The sequence below is a fragment of the Sus scrofa genome, chromosome 12 (assembly GCF_000003025.6).
Source record: "Sus scrofa isolate TJ Tabasco breed Duroc chromosome 12, Sscrofa11.1, whole genome shotgun sequence".
Taxonomy (NCBI): domain Eukaryota; kingdom Metazoa; phylum Chordata; class Mammalia; order Artiodactyla; family Suidae; genus Sus; species Sus scrofa.
Window position 1 is genome coordinate 39,679,789 of NC_010454.4, and position 14,948 is coordinate 39,694,736.

General features: G+C 42.9%; 1 protein-coding gene across 1 annotated transcript in view; it reads right to left on the reverse strand.

Moving 5' to 3' along the window:
- The window catches only part of TAF15 (TATA-box binding protein associated factor 15), a gene marked incomplete at its 5' end in the record, with an annotated part of 29,591 nt that continues 22,025 nt past the window's right edge, over positions 7,383-14,948 (reverse strand). The window contains 7 exon segments of the mRNA NM_001315764.1: positions 7,383-7,422; positions 8,702-9,296; positions 9,404-9,492; positions 9,609-9,690; positions 10,491-10,583; positions 12,890-13,019; positions 14,095-14,204. Of these exon segments, the coding sequence (NP_001302693.1) occupies positions 7,383-7,422; positions 8,702-9,296; positions 9,404-9,492; positions 9,609-9,690; positions 10,491-10,583; positions 12,890-13,019; positions 14,095-14,204 (1,139 nt within the window).

Below are 14,948 nucleotides of genomic sequence, written 5' to 3' on the forward strand. Positions count from 1 at the left end.
GTGGTGTAGGCCGAAGACGAGGCTCAGATCTGGCATTGCTGTGACTGAGATGTAGGCCAGTGGCTGCAGCTCCAATTCAATTCCTAGCCTGGGAACCTCCATATGCCTCAGGTGTGGCCCTAAAAAGACCAAAAAAAAAAAAAAAAAAAAAGGTTGCTTCTCAAGCTCCCCCAAGAAAACAATCTATATTTAATTTCCCATGAATAAAAGAGAGTCACTCTCCATACCACTGCTGTTCCTCTCATCCTGGAACGATCATGTGGCAATAAAACGCAGGTCTCCTCAGTCCTGGCTGGGGCCTCCTCCCACTCAGCCACATGTCCCTTTCATGAGACTGAGCTGATCCGGATGGCCAGCCTGCCTCCTAAATCGAGCCAGAATTTGATGACAAAGCTAGAGTTGAGCCTCTGCCCAGAGGGGGCTGTCAAAGGGGAAATGGGAGAAGATCCTGGGAAGCTTAGCCTGTGAACCATTTCCTTTTACTAACTTGCCCCACCCAACCCCACTTCCCTGGTCAGGAGGTAAATTAGGCTTAGGCGAGACCAACCAATCTCTCTGCTGTCTTTCCTATACTCTGCTTTCTACCTGCCTCAGGGTCACTCCCTTTATCAGACTCTATTTACTCTCTATAACTGCCTTTCTTTCTTTCTTTTGCTTTTTGTTCTTTCGCTTTTTAGGGCCACACCCACAGCGTATGGACGTTCCCAGGCTAGGGGGTCAAATCAGAGCTGCCCCTGCTGGCTTACACCACAGTCACAGCAACGCAGGATCTGAGCCGTGTCTGCAACCTACACCACAGCTCAGAGCAATGCCGGATCCTTAACCCACTGATCGAGGCCATGGATCGAACCTGCGTCCTCATAGATCCTAGTCAGGTTTATTACCGCTGAGCCACAACGGGAACTCCCTTACTTTCTTATTTTTACTGAAAGCTCCCATTTCCCTTTGCCAACAGGACTGGCTACACTGATCCTAAAAAGCTACATCCTCCATCAAAAAGGAAAAGCCCAGACTTTGGAGTCAGATCTGAAATCGAATCCTAGGGTTCATCGCTAACTAGATCTCTGACTTTGGACAAGTTACTCAATCTTTGTTTCCTCGCCTATAAAATGAAGAGAATAACACGTATGATTTCTGAGAGCTCCTATGAGAATTAGACAATAAGACAAAGTCTGACAGTGCCTGGCATTCCACCGCAGGCACTCAGATGTGGACTTCTTTTCTCTCGTCTTCTCTTTAGTTTGTCATGTGAGCACGTGACCACCAGAGGTTTAAAAGGTCCTGCTACCACCATTTACTCCCCCAGTTTTGTTGAGTGATCCAACAGGAGGTCAAGCTTTTCCCATCAAGCAGAGAAGGGCCAAAATGAAAGAGATGCTCGCTTCTACTTCCCTACACTCCAGGTTCTATCGTGGTCCAGTTATTCTGAATTCAGCATTGTGTGTCACTGAGATTTATCTGCCCACCTGCCTGCCCCACCACTTCCAGATACATGTTTTGCTTCAGAGCTGTAGGTAAAAACCAAAAGACTAGTTCCAATATTCTGGAGTATAAGCAACACTGCCTCTAATAGTTTGGCACAAAGACCAAAGATGGACAAATGATCTTTCTCTCCTTTGCCCATTCTGCAGTTTTGCACCAATGAGCAACATCACCCAAATTTCCCTGGGCCTTAACAGCCTATGAGTACAAACAAGGCCTTAATAACTACATAATTCAGGCTCTCAACTCCTGCAGAATGCGGCCCACAGCAAATGGGAGGAGGGACACCTTTAGGGTGAAAGACAATGACTGTATCTTTGGGTTTGTTTGGTAGCTCTGCCTGTGCAACAGACACAGGGAGATGTGTCTGGTACTCAATGCATTAAAACTTTTTTTTTTGCTTTTTAGGGCCATACCTGCGGCATATCGAAGTTCCCAGGCTAGGGGTCAAGTGAGAGCTACAGCTGCTAGCCTGGACCTCAGCCACAGCAACTCGGGATCTGAGCCACATCTGCAACCTACACCACAGCTCATGGCAACGCCAGATCCTTAACCCACTGAGCAAGGCCAGGAATCAAACCTTGTGTCCTCATGGATACTAGTCAGATTTGTTTCCCTTGCCCAACAACGGGATCTCCCTAAAACATTTTTTTTTTTAAACTTAAAAAAAAAAAAGAATCCTGCCCACAGATCTCCAATCACTCCTCTCCCATACTTCTGGGTCTTTCCAAAGAGTGTCTCATTACTCAGCCAAATACTAGTCTCTGTTCAGTTGGACATCAATCCTAGTTTCACCAGTCCACACCAGATTTAAGATAGCACCAAGCATAAAGGTCTGCAGAGAGCACCTACCATTTGGTATGCCACCAATGTGCACAGGTTTCCCGGTGTCAAAGCTACCTGGCTCCAATATTCTTAGCAACACACTTAATCCAAGCTGTGGCCAGCTTCTCCCAGAGGCCTGAAATGCCTACTCTGCTTGGCCATCAGGATTTATGGGGACTGATTTTTGGACACCAAAATGTAAGCCACCCTCCTCTCCCTCCTCCCTTTCAAATGAGATCTCTGGATACTTGCACTGATGGCAAGAAAGAAAGGAGAGAAAGGAAGGATGGACGGATGGACGGAAGGAAGGAAAGAAAGAAAAAACATTTATACCCTCTACCCCTTCCTCAAACACTCTCACCCGTCTGTGCCATCGTGAAATCTGGCTCTCTCTTGAACTGGCATCTCAGATGCTGCTCAACCTTCTACATTCCTTCCAATGTCACAATGTCCTGTCATTGTTTCTCTGAGGTCTTGGCTCCTCAGAGAGCTCTACCACCCTCTAGTCCACTTCCCTGTTTCCTCTCCTCCCTGCCTGAATCTTCATCTTGCTATCACCACCCCTTTGGACAACCATCCAATACCTCAGCTCCTCAGTCCTTAAGCTCAACTACAAAGGCTTTTTTCCCCTCCATTCACTTCAACTACCGCTTCCATGGCCGCGCTTAGCTTTTGTCATCCCCAGAAACGGCTGCATCTCCAAAATCTTGAACATCCACTTTCTGACCCAAACCTTCTATCTATCCAGCTCCTTTTTGTTTGTTTTTTATTGGCTGAGCCCACGGCGAGTTCCTGGGCCAGGGATCAAACCCACGCCATCGGAGCAAGCCAACCCATCACAGTGACAACACTGGATCCTTAACCTGCTGCGCCACCAGAGAACTTTTATCCCATTATTATGCCCAATCCCAGTCCTCGGAATCTCATCAATAACACTAAGCTCTGGCCTTCCCTACATTCTCTTCCTGTCAGCCTCTCTTTTACATTTCTACTCAGCCCTGACTCCATCCATCTGAGTATCCTAGCTCTGTAACTTACTAGAGATGTGATCTTGGGTAAGTTGCTTAACCTTTCGGAGCCTCTGTTCCTCAATGTCCCTTCTGAAAGCTCCTTCCAGTAGCAATCAAAATCTCTTACACCAGTCACCTCTTCTGTGAAACATTCTCTATACCTCCTTGCCTCGCAGCATTGTTGAGAATTAAATGAGTTATGCACACAGATTGCTTATAACAGTGCAAGGCAGAGAGTAAGCTCCCAGTAAATGGTAGTTACCTGTTACTACCATTATCAGCATCTGCATTTATTCTTACCTCCAAGTACAATGCAAGAGGCAATTCTCCTCTTCTGAGGCAAAGTCCTCCAACAAGGTTCTGGATGCCATTCCTTCAAGGAATTTGAATATCAATTATCCCCTTTTTCCTTCCAAGCAGTGTATAATATACGATCAATTCCCACCCACCTTAAAAATAAACCTCCCGCAAACCCACACCCCTGTCTAGATGCCACCTCCTCTTCCCTCATCCCACCTCTGCCCACCTATCTCCATTTCTCTAATTTCTATTATTCATGATCCTACTTCAGTTTGAGTTCAGCATTCAATTCTCTACCCAAACCTTCTTTTGTTGAGACAGTGGTTCTCAAAAGGGGCAATTTTGCTCCTCAAGCAACATTTTGCAACCTCAGGAGACATTTTGGTTGTCACAACTGGAGGCTGCTACTGGTGCCTTGTGATAAAGGGCAGGGATATGGCTACACATCCTACAAAGCACAGGGCAGTCGCCCACAACAAATAATCATCCAATCCAAAATGTGAGTAGCACCAAGATTGAGACACCCTGAGCTAAGATAACTCACAACGTCCATATAGCTAAATACAATGTTTACTATCCTTGATGACATGGCCAACTTGACACCGTAAGCGTCTTTTTTTTGTTTTCTTTTTGCGTTTTCTAGGGCCACATTCACGGCATATGGAGGTTCCCAGGCTAGGGGTCCAATGAGAGCTGTAGCCGTTGGCCTAGGCCAGAGCCACAGCAAAGTGGGATCTGAGCCATGTCTGCAACCTACACCATAGCTCACAGCAACGCCAGATCCTTAACCCACTGAGTGAGGCCAGGGATTGAATCTGCTACCTCATGGTTCCTAGTCAGATTCATTTCCACTATGCAACGATGGGAACTCCTGTTATCTCTTAAATATTGGTATTTCTCAGGGTTTTGTTCTAGGCTCTCTTTAGAGTCTCTAAAACCATGAGAAGTAACGGGGGTGTTTTATTTATTTATTTATTTTTTTATGGTTGCACCCATGGCATGTTCAAGTTCCCAGGCCAGGGACTGAATCCGAGCTGCAGCTGCAACCTACGCCACAGCTATGACAATGCCAGATGCTTTAACACACTGAGCCAAGCCAGGGATCAAATCCGCAGAGATGCTGCAGTTGGATTCTTAATGTACTGTACCACAGTGGACGCTCCTGGGGTTTATTTTTTAAATGTCCCTTTTAAATATCCCAGGCCTCACCGACTCCACTGTTTTGGAGTAGAACCTAGATATCTTTTATGTTTAGAAAAGGTTCCTAGCTAATTCTAGTATTCAACTAGGATGGAAAACTACTTCTCTAGACAGTCTTAATCATATCCATTCTTATCACTTTAATTACCCATTTATATATTAATGACTTTCAAATCTGTGATAGATTCCTTTAGTCAATATTCACTGAGTATATACCCTGTGCCTAACACTGTTCTAGGTACTGGGGTGGAACAGGGAACAAAGACAAAGTTCCTTACTCTCCTGGAGCTTATATTCTAATGGAGGAGAGAAATTTAACAACCACAACCATTCATACAATGGTAAGGATTGTGACGACACTATTTTAGATGGGAAGGCCAGCAACGACCTGGGAAGAAAGTGGAATCTGACCCAATATTGTAGTGAGAAAGGGTCAGCCATATGAATACATGAAGGAAGAGAATCCTGGATGAAGCAAATGCAAAGATACCAAAGCAGCAGCATATTTGGTACCATCAAGAGTTAGGGCCAGGGAGACCCTGCTGTGGCACAGAGGAAATGAATTCAACTAGTATCCATGAGGATTCGGGTTCGATTCCTGGCCTCGCTCAGTGGAGTGGGAATCTGGCAGGTGGCGCCCTAAAAAGACAAAAAAAAAAAAAAAAAATTCTAGTGGAAAGGTCAAGTAGGCAGATGGATATAATTCAGAGTTAAGGGAAGAAATCAGCACTGGAAACACAAATTTGGTATAGTCATCACCAAATTAGATGATATTTAAAACCATAACCAGAATGAGTTCACCCAGGATAAATATGAGTGCAAACATAAAAGAGAAAGGGAATCAGAACAACGTGAGAAACTTCCAACATGTAAAGGGCCAGGAAAGAAACTAGCGAAGGAGACACACACAAATCAGTAAGGAAGAAATCAGTGGAATGTAATGTTGAATGCTATTATTTTCTGAGCTGTGGATTTTGCACACCCAGCTGCCTACTCAATGTCCCTACTTGGAAGTTACATAAGTGCCCCAAATTCTACTTACTCACAACTGAATTCATCCCCCTCACCTTGCTCCCAAACCTGTTCCTTTTCCAGTATTTCCTATTTCAATGAACAGTTCATCTACCCAACTGCCCAGGCCAAAAACCTGACCCTTTTCTCCCTGCTACTTCTGACATCCAGCCAAATCCTATCAAGTCTCCCCCTTCATTTCTCAAATCTCTCTAGTTATCTCCTTGTGCAGTCACTATCTGAGCTCAGACCAGTATTACCTCTCACCTGGCAAACCATTCTGTCTCCAGTCCAGCCTCTCTACAAGGCAGCCATAATTATCCTTCAGGTGATGCCACTCAGGTCAGGCCAGTCCCCTGCTTAAAAGCTTTTAGTGATTCCCTATATGGAGGAAGGGAGGAAATGAAAAGCAAGAACCTTATCATAGAGCTGGTTTACCTCTCCAGTCTTATCTTTTGCATGACCATTCTTAAACTCCTTCCTCCAATCAGAAAGCACTGCATAGAATTCTCAAGTGCACAGCTGGCTCCTTACCCCTGATTTGTGGATGTCAGCTTTCTCCTGGGAACACCGCTTCCTCACCCCAGCCTCTGTACTGAGCCGATTTCTACTCTTCCCTCCAGACTCACCAAGCCTTTCCCAATCCCACATGACTGGGTTAAGTATCCTTCCAACCAGCACTCAAAGCACCTTGTACTTATTCTTACTGGAGCACTTATCAGGCTGTATATTGTGTTTCTTGATGAGCAATACATCCAGCATCTGGTGTAGGGCCTTACTCATGGTAAGGGAAGGAAAAATAATATTTTAATGAATACCAAATAACATACTCTGTACACTGTTATCTTAAGCCTGGTTTGTCACAGCCTTCCTCTTCCTACCTAGCCCTTCAATCTCCATATTCCCAGAATCTAGAATACTGCCCAAAATAAATACTTCTCAACTATAAACTGGAACTAAACTGACCATATCAAAATCACCTGGTGAGCTTAATTAAGATTCGCAGCCCTGCCTCCCCACGTCTCACAAATTCCTGATCCAGTAGACCTGGGGTGCTGCCTAAGAATCTGGAATTACGACAACCTCCTCGATGGTTCTGACATGCAGTCATGCTTGGAAACTACTATTCTAAACAGAGTTGGAGCTCAATAAATATTGTTGGAAGTAATATTTTACTTTCATGAAGTAGAATTCATCTCCTAATTCCTTAGGGTTTGAATATGCATCCTGAGTGAGACAGAACAATGCACTAATGTACAAAAGTCCACAAAACAAGCAGTCTTTATTGCAGTATTACAAAACACCTTCCATTTTGGCAATATTTTACAATGCACTTAGCTTCAAGGGTTGGGAATGAGAAGGTTGGAAACTAAAAGGGGAAATTTCAACGGACATTTCTAAAAGAAAAATTGTCCCAGCCCTCCCACCCAAATAAAAATCCAAATGTCACTTAATTTCACTACCCAAGAAGAGGCCACGAGGAAAGCAGCAGGCAAAACTCTGGCAATTTCACTATGGATCATGTCAGAGACAAAGGAACATTCAAAACAGTCATCAGTATGGTCGGTTGCGCTGATCATTTCTGTAGTCGTTTCTGGGAATGAAAAATAAAGAGCCACACTAAATTCTAATTTTCTACCAAGGGGGAGCATCAGACACTTCTCCAGTGTGCTGGTGGCTGGCATCGGCTTGACAATTTCTATAAGAATACATCATGCCCAACTTATTTATCTACTCTTAGAAGGTGCTTAATAAATGTCTAATTTCTCAGCTTTAAGACACAAAGTTTCCTAGAAACTTTGCTAACACGAACTCTCTTAAAATTTTTTCCATCTAGAATAAGGACTCTAAACGACTGTGGCATTTTGGGTTAGACTTTGCCAATGCCAGCACTCCACAAAGAAGAGCTGCTAGTAGAATAAGCAAGCAAACACTCTCATGTAAGAATTCTGAATCTGCCGCTTACTTTGAGATCTTGGAAAAGTTACTCAACACTTCTTACTCCATAAAATGGGAAGTAACACCTACTTCATGGGATTGACAGGACTAGAACTAAAGTATACAAAGACACTTTCACAGGATTTGCCACATGGTAAGAAATGTTCAATAGATGATAATTACCAACAATTATGCAGTGCTTCCCATGCCAGCAACTGCTAAATGTAAGCTAATACAACTCCATGAAAGGAGATATCAGCTCTGTTTTATAGATGAGAAATCTGATGCTCCAAAGGGTTGAGTAACTTGCCCAAGGTCACACAGCTACTACGTGGTGGAGCCAGGATTTGAAATAAGATAGTCTCCAAACCCTGTGTTCCTAACTACATGCTGTGCTAATACTTGTTACCTGCACTGTCTCTGGCACAGAGATGCTTACTACAGCGACTCAAGTTATTTTACACCACTGGTGATTCGACTTTGTCTATACCTTTCACACTCCCTTTAGTACCACCAGTGATTTTCACCTGGAAAAGCTGTAACAGAATCTCCAGAGAAACAAATACAGGGTAGCGTATGTGATTTGAAAAAGCACACCCCTATAAAAGGGGTGTTCTCCCCTCATTTAGATTAGGCATCCCTGATTTACAGACAGTTTCGAATTATCTCTCAACCTCATCTTTAGCTAGGAGAAAATAAACTAATGCACAAACTCATACAAATATAAATATTATGAATAAGAAGTTCCAAAACAAAATAAACTTTAGAAAATGCTAAGCAGAAAGCAAATGGATCTTCTCCATCCTAAGAGCTGCCAATGGGAAATTCAAGTTCCAAACAACTGGATAAGAAGAAAATGTGACAAAAAGGATTTAGACACTAAAAATCTAGGCGCAATGAGGTAAAAAAGTTAGCACGTACATTCTAATACTCACCTTCCTCCCATCTTGCCTCCATAGCCACCTCGGTCTCCTCCATAGCCCCCACTTCGGTCTCCACCATAGCCGCCGCCACTCCTGTCTCCTCCGTAGCCTCCACTTCGGTCCCCACCATAGCCACTGCCACTACCACGGTCTCCTCCGTAGCCCCCCCCACTTCGGTCTCCTCCATAGCCGCCTCGGTCTCCTCCATAGCCGCCTCGGTCTCCTCCATAGCCGCCACCTCGGTCCCCTCCATAGCCGCCACCTCGGTCTCCTCCATAGCCGCCACCTCGGTCCCCTCCATAGCCGCCACCTCGGTCCCCTCCATAGCCGCCACTTCGGTCTCCTCCATAGCCGCCACCTCGGTCTCCTCCATAGCCACCTCCTCGGTCCCCACCATAACCTCCTCCTCGGTCCCCACCATAGCCACCCCCACTTCTGTCTCCTCCATAGCCACCCCCACTTCTGTCTCCTCCGTAGCCACCGCCGCCACTTCTGTCTCCTCCATAGCCACCCCCACTTCTGTCTCCTCCGTAGCCACCTCGGTCTCCACCTCTGCCCCCACGACCTCTGTAGCCCCTCTCTCCACCGTAGCCTCTTCCCCGGAAATCTGCAAGGTAGAAATGCAAACCAGTAAGGCCAGCAGAATAATGGAAAGCCTCCCTAATGCTGGTCAGAAGATTGACATCATGTAGGTATTGCTAAAGGCCCACCCACCTCCTCCTGAGGGACGAGAGTCCTCCGGTCTGGGCTCATTGCACTGATTGCAGGAATTCCTTCGAGCAAAGTTCATATTTCCACATGACCTAAGAAAGGAGTAAAACAATACGCTCAATAGTTTCCAAAGGATTCAGAACCCCCTCTTGCACCCTCCTACTCCAATCCCGACTCCTACTCCCACCAAAATAAACAGGATACTTACGGATTAGGGCAAACCCAGTCTCCACTTTTGGGGTCTCCACCTCTCCCCTGAAAGCCTCCCCGGCCTCTATATCCTCCACGGCCTGGGGACAAGAGGAATCAATAGCAGACATTAACAAAGCAGAGGCAAAGCACCAGATCAAAGAACTAAGAACATGTGCTCATCAGTAACTGCAGCTTCCCTACTCCTAAACTAACCCCTCATGGCTGTACTCAGTGATTCTTCGATTTGGGGCTTTCCTTATTTAATCAATGTAGGAAATGTGGGAGAACTCCCCCAGGCACACATCATAGCACAAATACTGCACTAAAAAACTTCAAAATCCATTTCTGTAATACCCTCCTTAGTCCGAAAATCTAGGTGATTAAGGTTAAGCAAAAAGACATACTTAAAAAAATTTTTTTGGCTGCGCCCGAGAACACAAAAATTCCTGGGCCAGACACCAGACCTGTGCCACAGCAGTGACCCAGCCACAGCAGTGATGTCAGATCCTTAACCCACTGAGCCACGAGGAACTCCGAATTTAAAGAATCAGACGTAACAAATGAATGAGTTGACAGTAACTGTATCAGCAAATTTACAAACTGGTCAGTTAACTACCTAACTATGTATCATTTAAACAACTGCCTCCTGATTTCCACGTGAACAGCAAACTGCCCACGCTGGTTTCCAAAGAGATATCTAGAACCTTCTTGCACTACTTTCTTAGCTAGTAACACCTTACTTACTGAATCTCCTACTGTGTACCTCACTATAAGACAAAAGGAAAAAGACCCAGGGGGAGAAAGGTAGTATCAAGTTCATATAGCAGGGACAGAACGTGGACTCAAATCCAAATCCTCTGTAATCCCAAGGCCTATGAGCAACAAGTATCTTACTTACCTCGCCGTCCACCCCCACTTCCACCTCCTCTCATGAACTCAGGTCTTCTGGTGGCGAAGGACACTTTAATGATGTTGCCATGAAATTCTTTCCCTAAGAAAAAAGAAAAGGGTTTTGAAGAAATTCTACTCCCCATCTCCACCTCTCACCAAAAATATAAACTGTCTTGAAAAGTTTTAGTGTCAGATGAATAACTGACACGTCCCCACAGAAATTCAAACACACTAGTGTTCCCAAGAGTCAAGATAACAGTACTAGAACATGACAAAATTTATTGAATAGAGCAGACCTGTCACTGGAAGATAATCATTTCTTACTAAGGGAAAAAAAAAAAAAAATCAACCACATCTATCATTTTCACATGAAAAAAGCCAAGTATAAGATAATGTGTCTAGTATGCTATCATTTGGAGATAGGGGGGCCAGCGTTGGTTAATTTGTTTTTGGCCATACCCATGACATTCCGAAGTTTCAGGGCCAGTGATCAAATCCCCACTAGAGCACTGACCTAAGCCACAACAGTGACCACCAGGTCCTTAACCACGAAGCCACCAGGGAACTCCAACCATTTCTGTTTTTTAAAGAGAACACATGTGTGTGCATGCATGCCTGTATAGACACTGCCTATTGCCCTTAACTCTCAATAAGGAAAACAAGATCACTAGGAAGCAAAGGTGGAAAAAAACTCATTTTTTACTATATACTGTTTTACTGTTTAAAGCATTTTTCACCTTAGGTAAGCGGTATCTTTTCTTTCTTTTTTTTGGTTTTGCTTTTTAGGGCCTCACCGAGGCATATGGAGATTCCCAGGCTAGGGGTCCAATCAGAGCCTCCACCACAGCCACAGCAACTCAGGACCCAAGCCATGTCTGTGACCTACACCACAGCTCACAGCAACACTGTATCTTTAACCAACTGAGCAAGGCCAGGGATCAAACCTGCATCCTCATGGATACTAGTCAGGTTCACAACCCACTGAGCCACAATAGGAACTCCTGGATTAGAATTTTAAAAGCTATAAAAATACTTGGTAAGGTCTAAACTATGGAGTTATATTAAGAGGCTCATTTGGGACAGGCAAAATAATTCTTTACATATCATGAGCAAAACAAATTGTTTTATGAGTCACAGAAACTATGAAACAAGCAGAAAAGTGAGGAAGAATGCTTCAAGAGCAAGGTGATAGGGCCTGACTGGTGAAAAAAGTAAAAAAAATAGAGGTGAAGAGAGGGTATCACAATCTTGTCTTTGAAGAAGTAAAGAAATACAATTATGTATTGGAAGACACTGGTGCAATAATCTTGAAACTGGAAGGGACCTCAAGTGCTTGTCAATCAGGCATAGTTTAGTACTTCAGAAACAGTGGGACTAGACTGCCTAAGTCTGAATCCTGACTCTGCCACTTATTGTGTGAGCTTGGAAATCACCCATCTCCTCTGTGCCTCAGATTCATCATCTGTAAAATGCTAATAAAAAGGTATGTGTTATCATAGGATTACTGTGAAAATCAAACTGAATCAATACATATAAACTTCCTAGAACTGTGCCTAGCCTAAAAACCACAGTAAGCATGCAGTGTTAGTTATTATTAAATCAGGGTAAAATAAAAACAATGAATTTAAAATAACATGGGAAAATGACTGTTAAAACGTTAAGTGAAAAAAAGCATGAGACAAAACTACATTTGCTATGTGATTATAAACTATTTTTAAAATACATTTTAGGAGTTCCTATTGTAGCTCAGCCGGTTAAGAATATGACTAGTATCCATGAGGATGCAAGTTCGATCCCTGGCCTCACTCAGCGGGTGAAGGATCCGGCGTTGCCTCGAGTTGTGGCATAAGTCACAGACGTGGCTCAAATCTGGAGCCTCTGTGGCTGTGGTATAGGCCGGCAGCTGCAGCTCTGATTTGACCTCTAGCCCAGGAACTTCCATATGCTACAGGTATGGCCCTAAAAAGAAAAAGAAAAGAAAAAAAACAAAAAAACAAAGAAAGTTAATTAAAAAAAATACCAGTAATTGTTTCTGTATAGAGAACTATGGATGCTTTACTCCTTTCTTCTTCTTTCCTATATTTTATTTTCAGGGGGAAAAAAAATCTTATTGTTTCTTCTGAGTATGTACTAATATTATATTTGAAGAGAAATTAACCTAAATTTAAAAAAAATATAGAATAAACAAGGCCAACTTTCTACATCTCTATCAGGGTGGCCTCACACACAATATAAGGAAATATTCTAGACAGTGAGCTCATTTCATTTCTAAAGGTTATGTAAAAACTCTGGCCTGTATTCTCAACAGACATGAAAACTGTCATTGTCTACCAGAATTTATTTTCACTTCAAGACTAAGAAACATTTATCCAAACTGTACACTGAAACTGTATGAATGAGGTATACCATCAAACCAGTCAATGGCTGCCTTAGCTGAAGGAGGGTCATCAAATGATACTGTTGCCTCCCCTTTTGGCTTCCCCGTGTCCTTGTCTGTGTATAGATTTATCATTGGCTTTCCAGTCTTCTTATTTGTCTGAGGAACAAACAAATCGATGTTAGCATTTTAAGAAAAAGTTAAAGGTTTTTTTTTTTTTTTTTTTTTTTTTGGTCTTTTTGTCATTTCTAGGGCCGCACTCGAGGCATATGGAGGTTCCCAGGCTAGGGGTCAAATCAGAGCTATAGCCGCTGGCCTACACCAGAGCCATAGCAACTCAGGATCCGAGCCGCATCTGAAACCCACACCACAGCTCACGGTAATGCCAGATCCTTAACCCACTGAGTAAGGCCAGGGATCGAACCCGCAACCTCATGGTCCCTAGTCGGATTCGTTAACCACTGAGCCACGATGGGAACTCCGTAAAAAAATTTTTTATAAGGCTAGAAAGAATGTTCACCAAGCAAATAAATAAATTGACCTTAAAGCATACACACTGGATTTGGTTGGGAAGGGAGCAGAAAAGAAGAATTCTACTTTTAAGAACTGTGTGAATTTTTTACATATTCATGTGTAATTAATAATTTCTTAAGAAATTTTTACTCTCCAAGAAGGGGGTAAAATATCTAATTCCGTAGACACCAAAACAAGGGCAATTACAAACTGATTTCAGGCAAATGCTACAATCTGCTAACACCGCTCTAAATGCCACTTTCCTAGTTGGAGATGAAAAATATATGCATGAACAAAAGCACAAAAAAGTTATAAAGTAAAGCATTAAATATGGGGTGAATATCTAGCAGATATTAAATACCATCATAAAAAGTTTTTAGTAATAATGGGTTTTCATATGTTGGCATTTCAAAATATAAGAATGTTCTCACAGTCTCATTTGATTCCCACAATTTTAGGAGCTAGGAAGAGAATATTTTTAGAGCCCTAAGACTGAAGGCCAAAGCTATGAGCAGCCGTGGAAAGGTAAACACTGCAAGGAATAAAATCTTTGTGTATTTGGCAAACATAGCAAAGGCCTACAGAGAAGAGTGAGCATGTGCATGAGGAAAGTTTAAGAGACAAGCCCTACTGGAGTACAGGCTTATTATGTAATCTATGTATCTTAACCAGAATATGTTCATAATTTGTAATTTTCAACATAAACCAACTTTTTACTCACCTTGATAATTCCTATTTGTTTAAAGAATTCCCCCACTTGATCTGTAGACACACCCTCCCCAAGTCCTTGCACAAAGATTGTGTTGTTATCTGAATTATCAGATTCTGAATCTGAGGGGAAAAAAAAACATGGTTAATTTTACAGATTCCTTAGGTTTTTTACATCCTGCTTAATAATCAAGAATAATTTATTGTTCAATATTCAAATATTTCTATGACCAAAAAGAAAAAAGACTAATAGACAAAACATCTAAAACATGCAAAGTGGTCATAGTAGTTATTGGGTGTTTTTTTTTTTTCTTTTTTTCCTTTTCTTCTTTTTTTGGCTGTACCAGCAGTACATGGAAAGATGAAGTTCCTGGGCCAAGGATCAAACCGCACACCACTGCAGCCTGGGCCACAGATATAGCAATCCCAGTTCCTTAATCTGATGCACCACACAGAAACTTCCAACAACAGTTCTTCGGTAGTTGAATTCTCACAACTAAACTTCAGGTAAAGTGGATCAAAGTCCACACTATGTCAAATATATAGACCAATTAAAGGAGCTCTTATAAATCTCACTCTTTAGATTCAGATACAGGACTCAAGCTCATGGAAAGATGAAGACAGTTGGCATAAAGGAGCATTCCTTTCTCTGGAGAGCTTTAATTGTTTCTGGCTAATCAATACTTCTAAGGCTCTCTAGTAGAAAATTTCTCAAATCTGACACTTGGACTTCCAAGCAAGCCAAGTAGAAATGCTGGTTTCCCATTCACTGCAATAAGCTTTATATATACCAGATGGTAGGGGCACCCTGACAGACACCTTACCTTACATGCACACTTTTGGATTAGTACAACAAAGTAAGAAGGA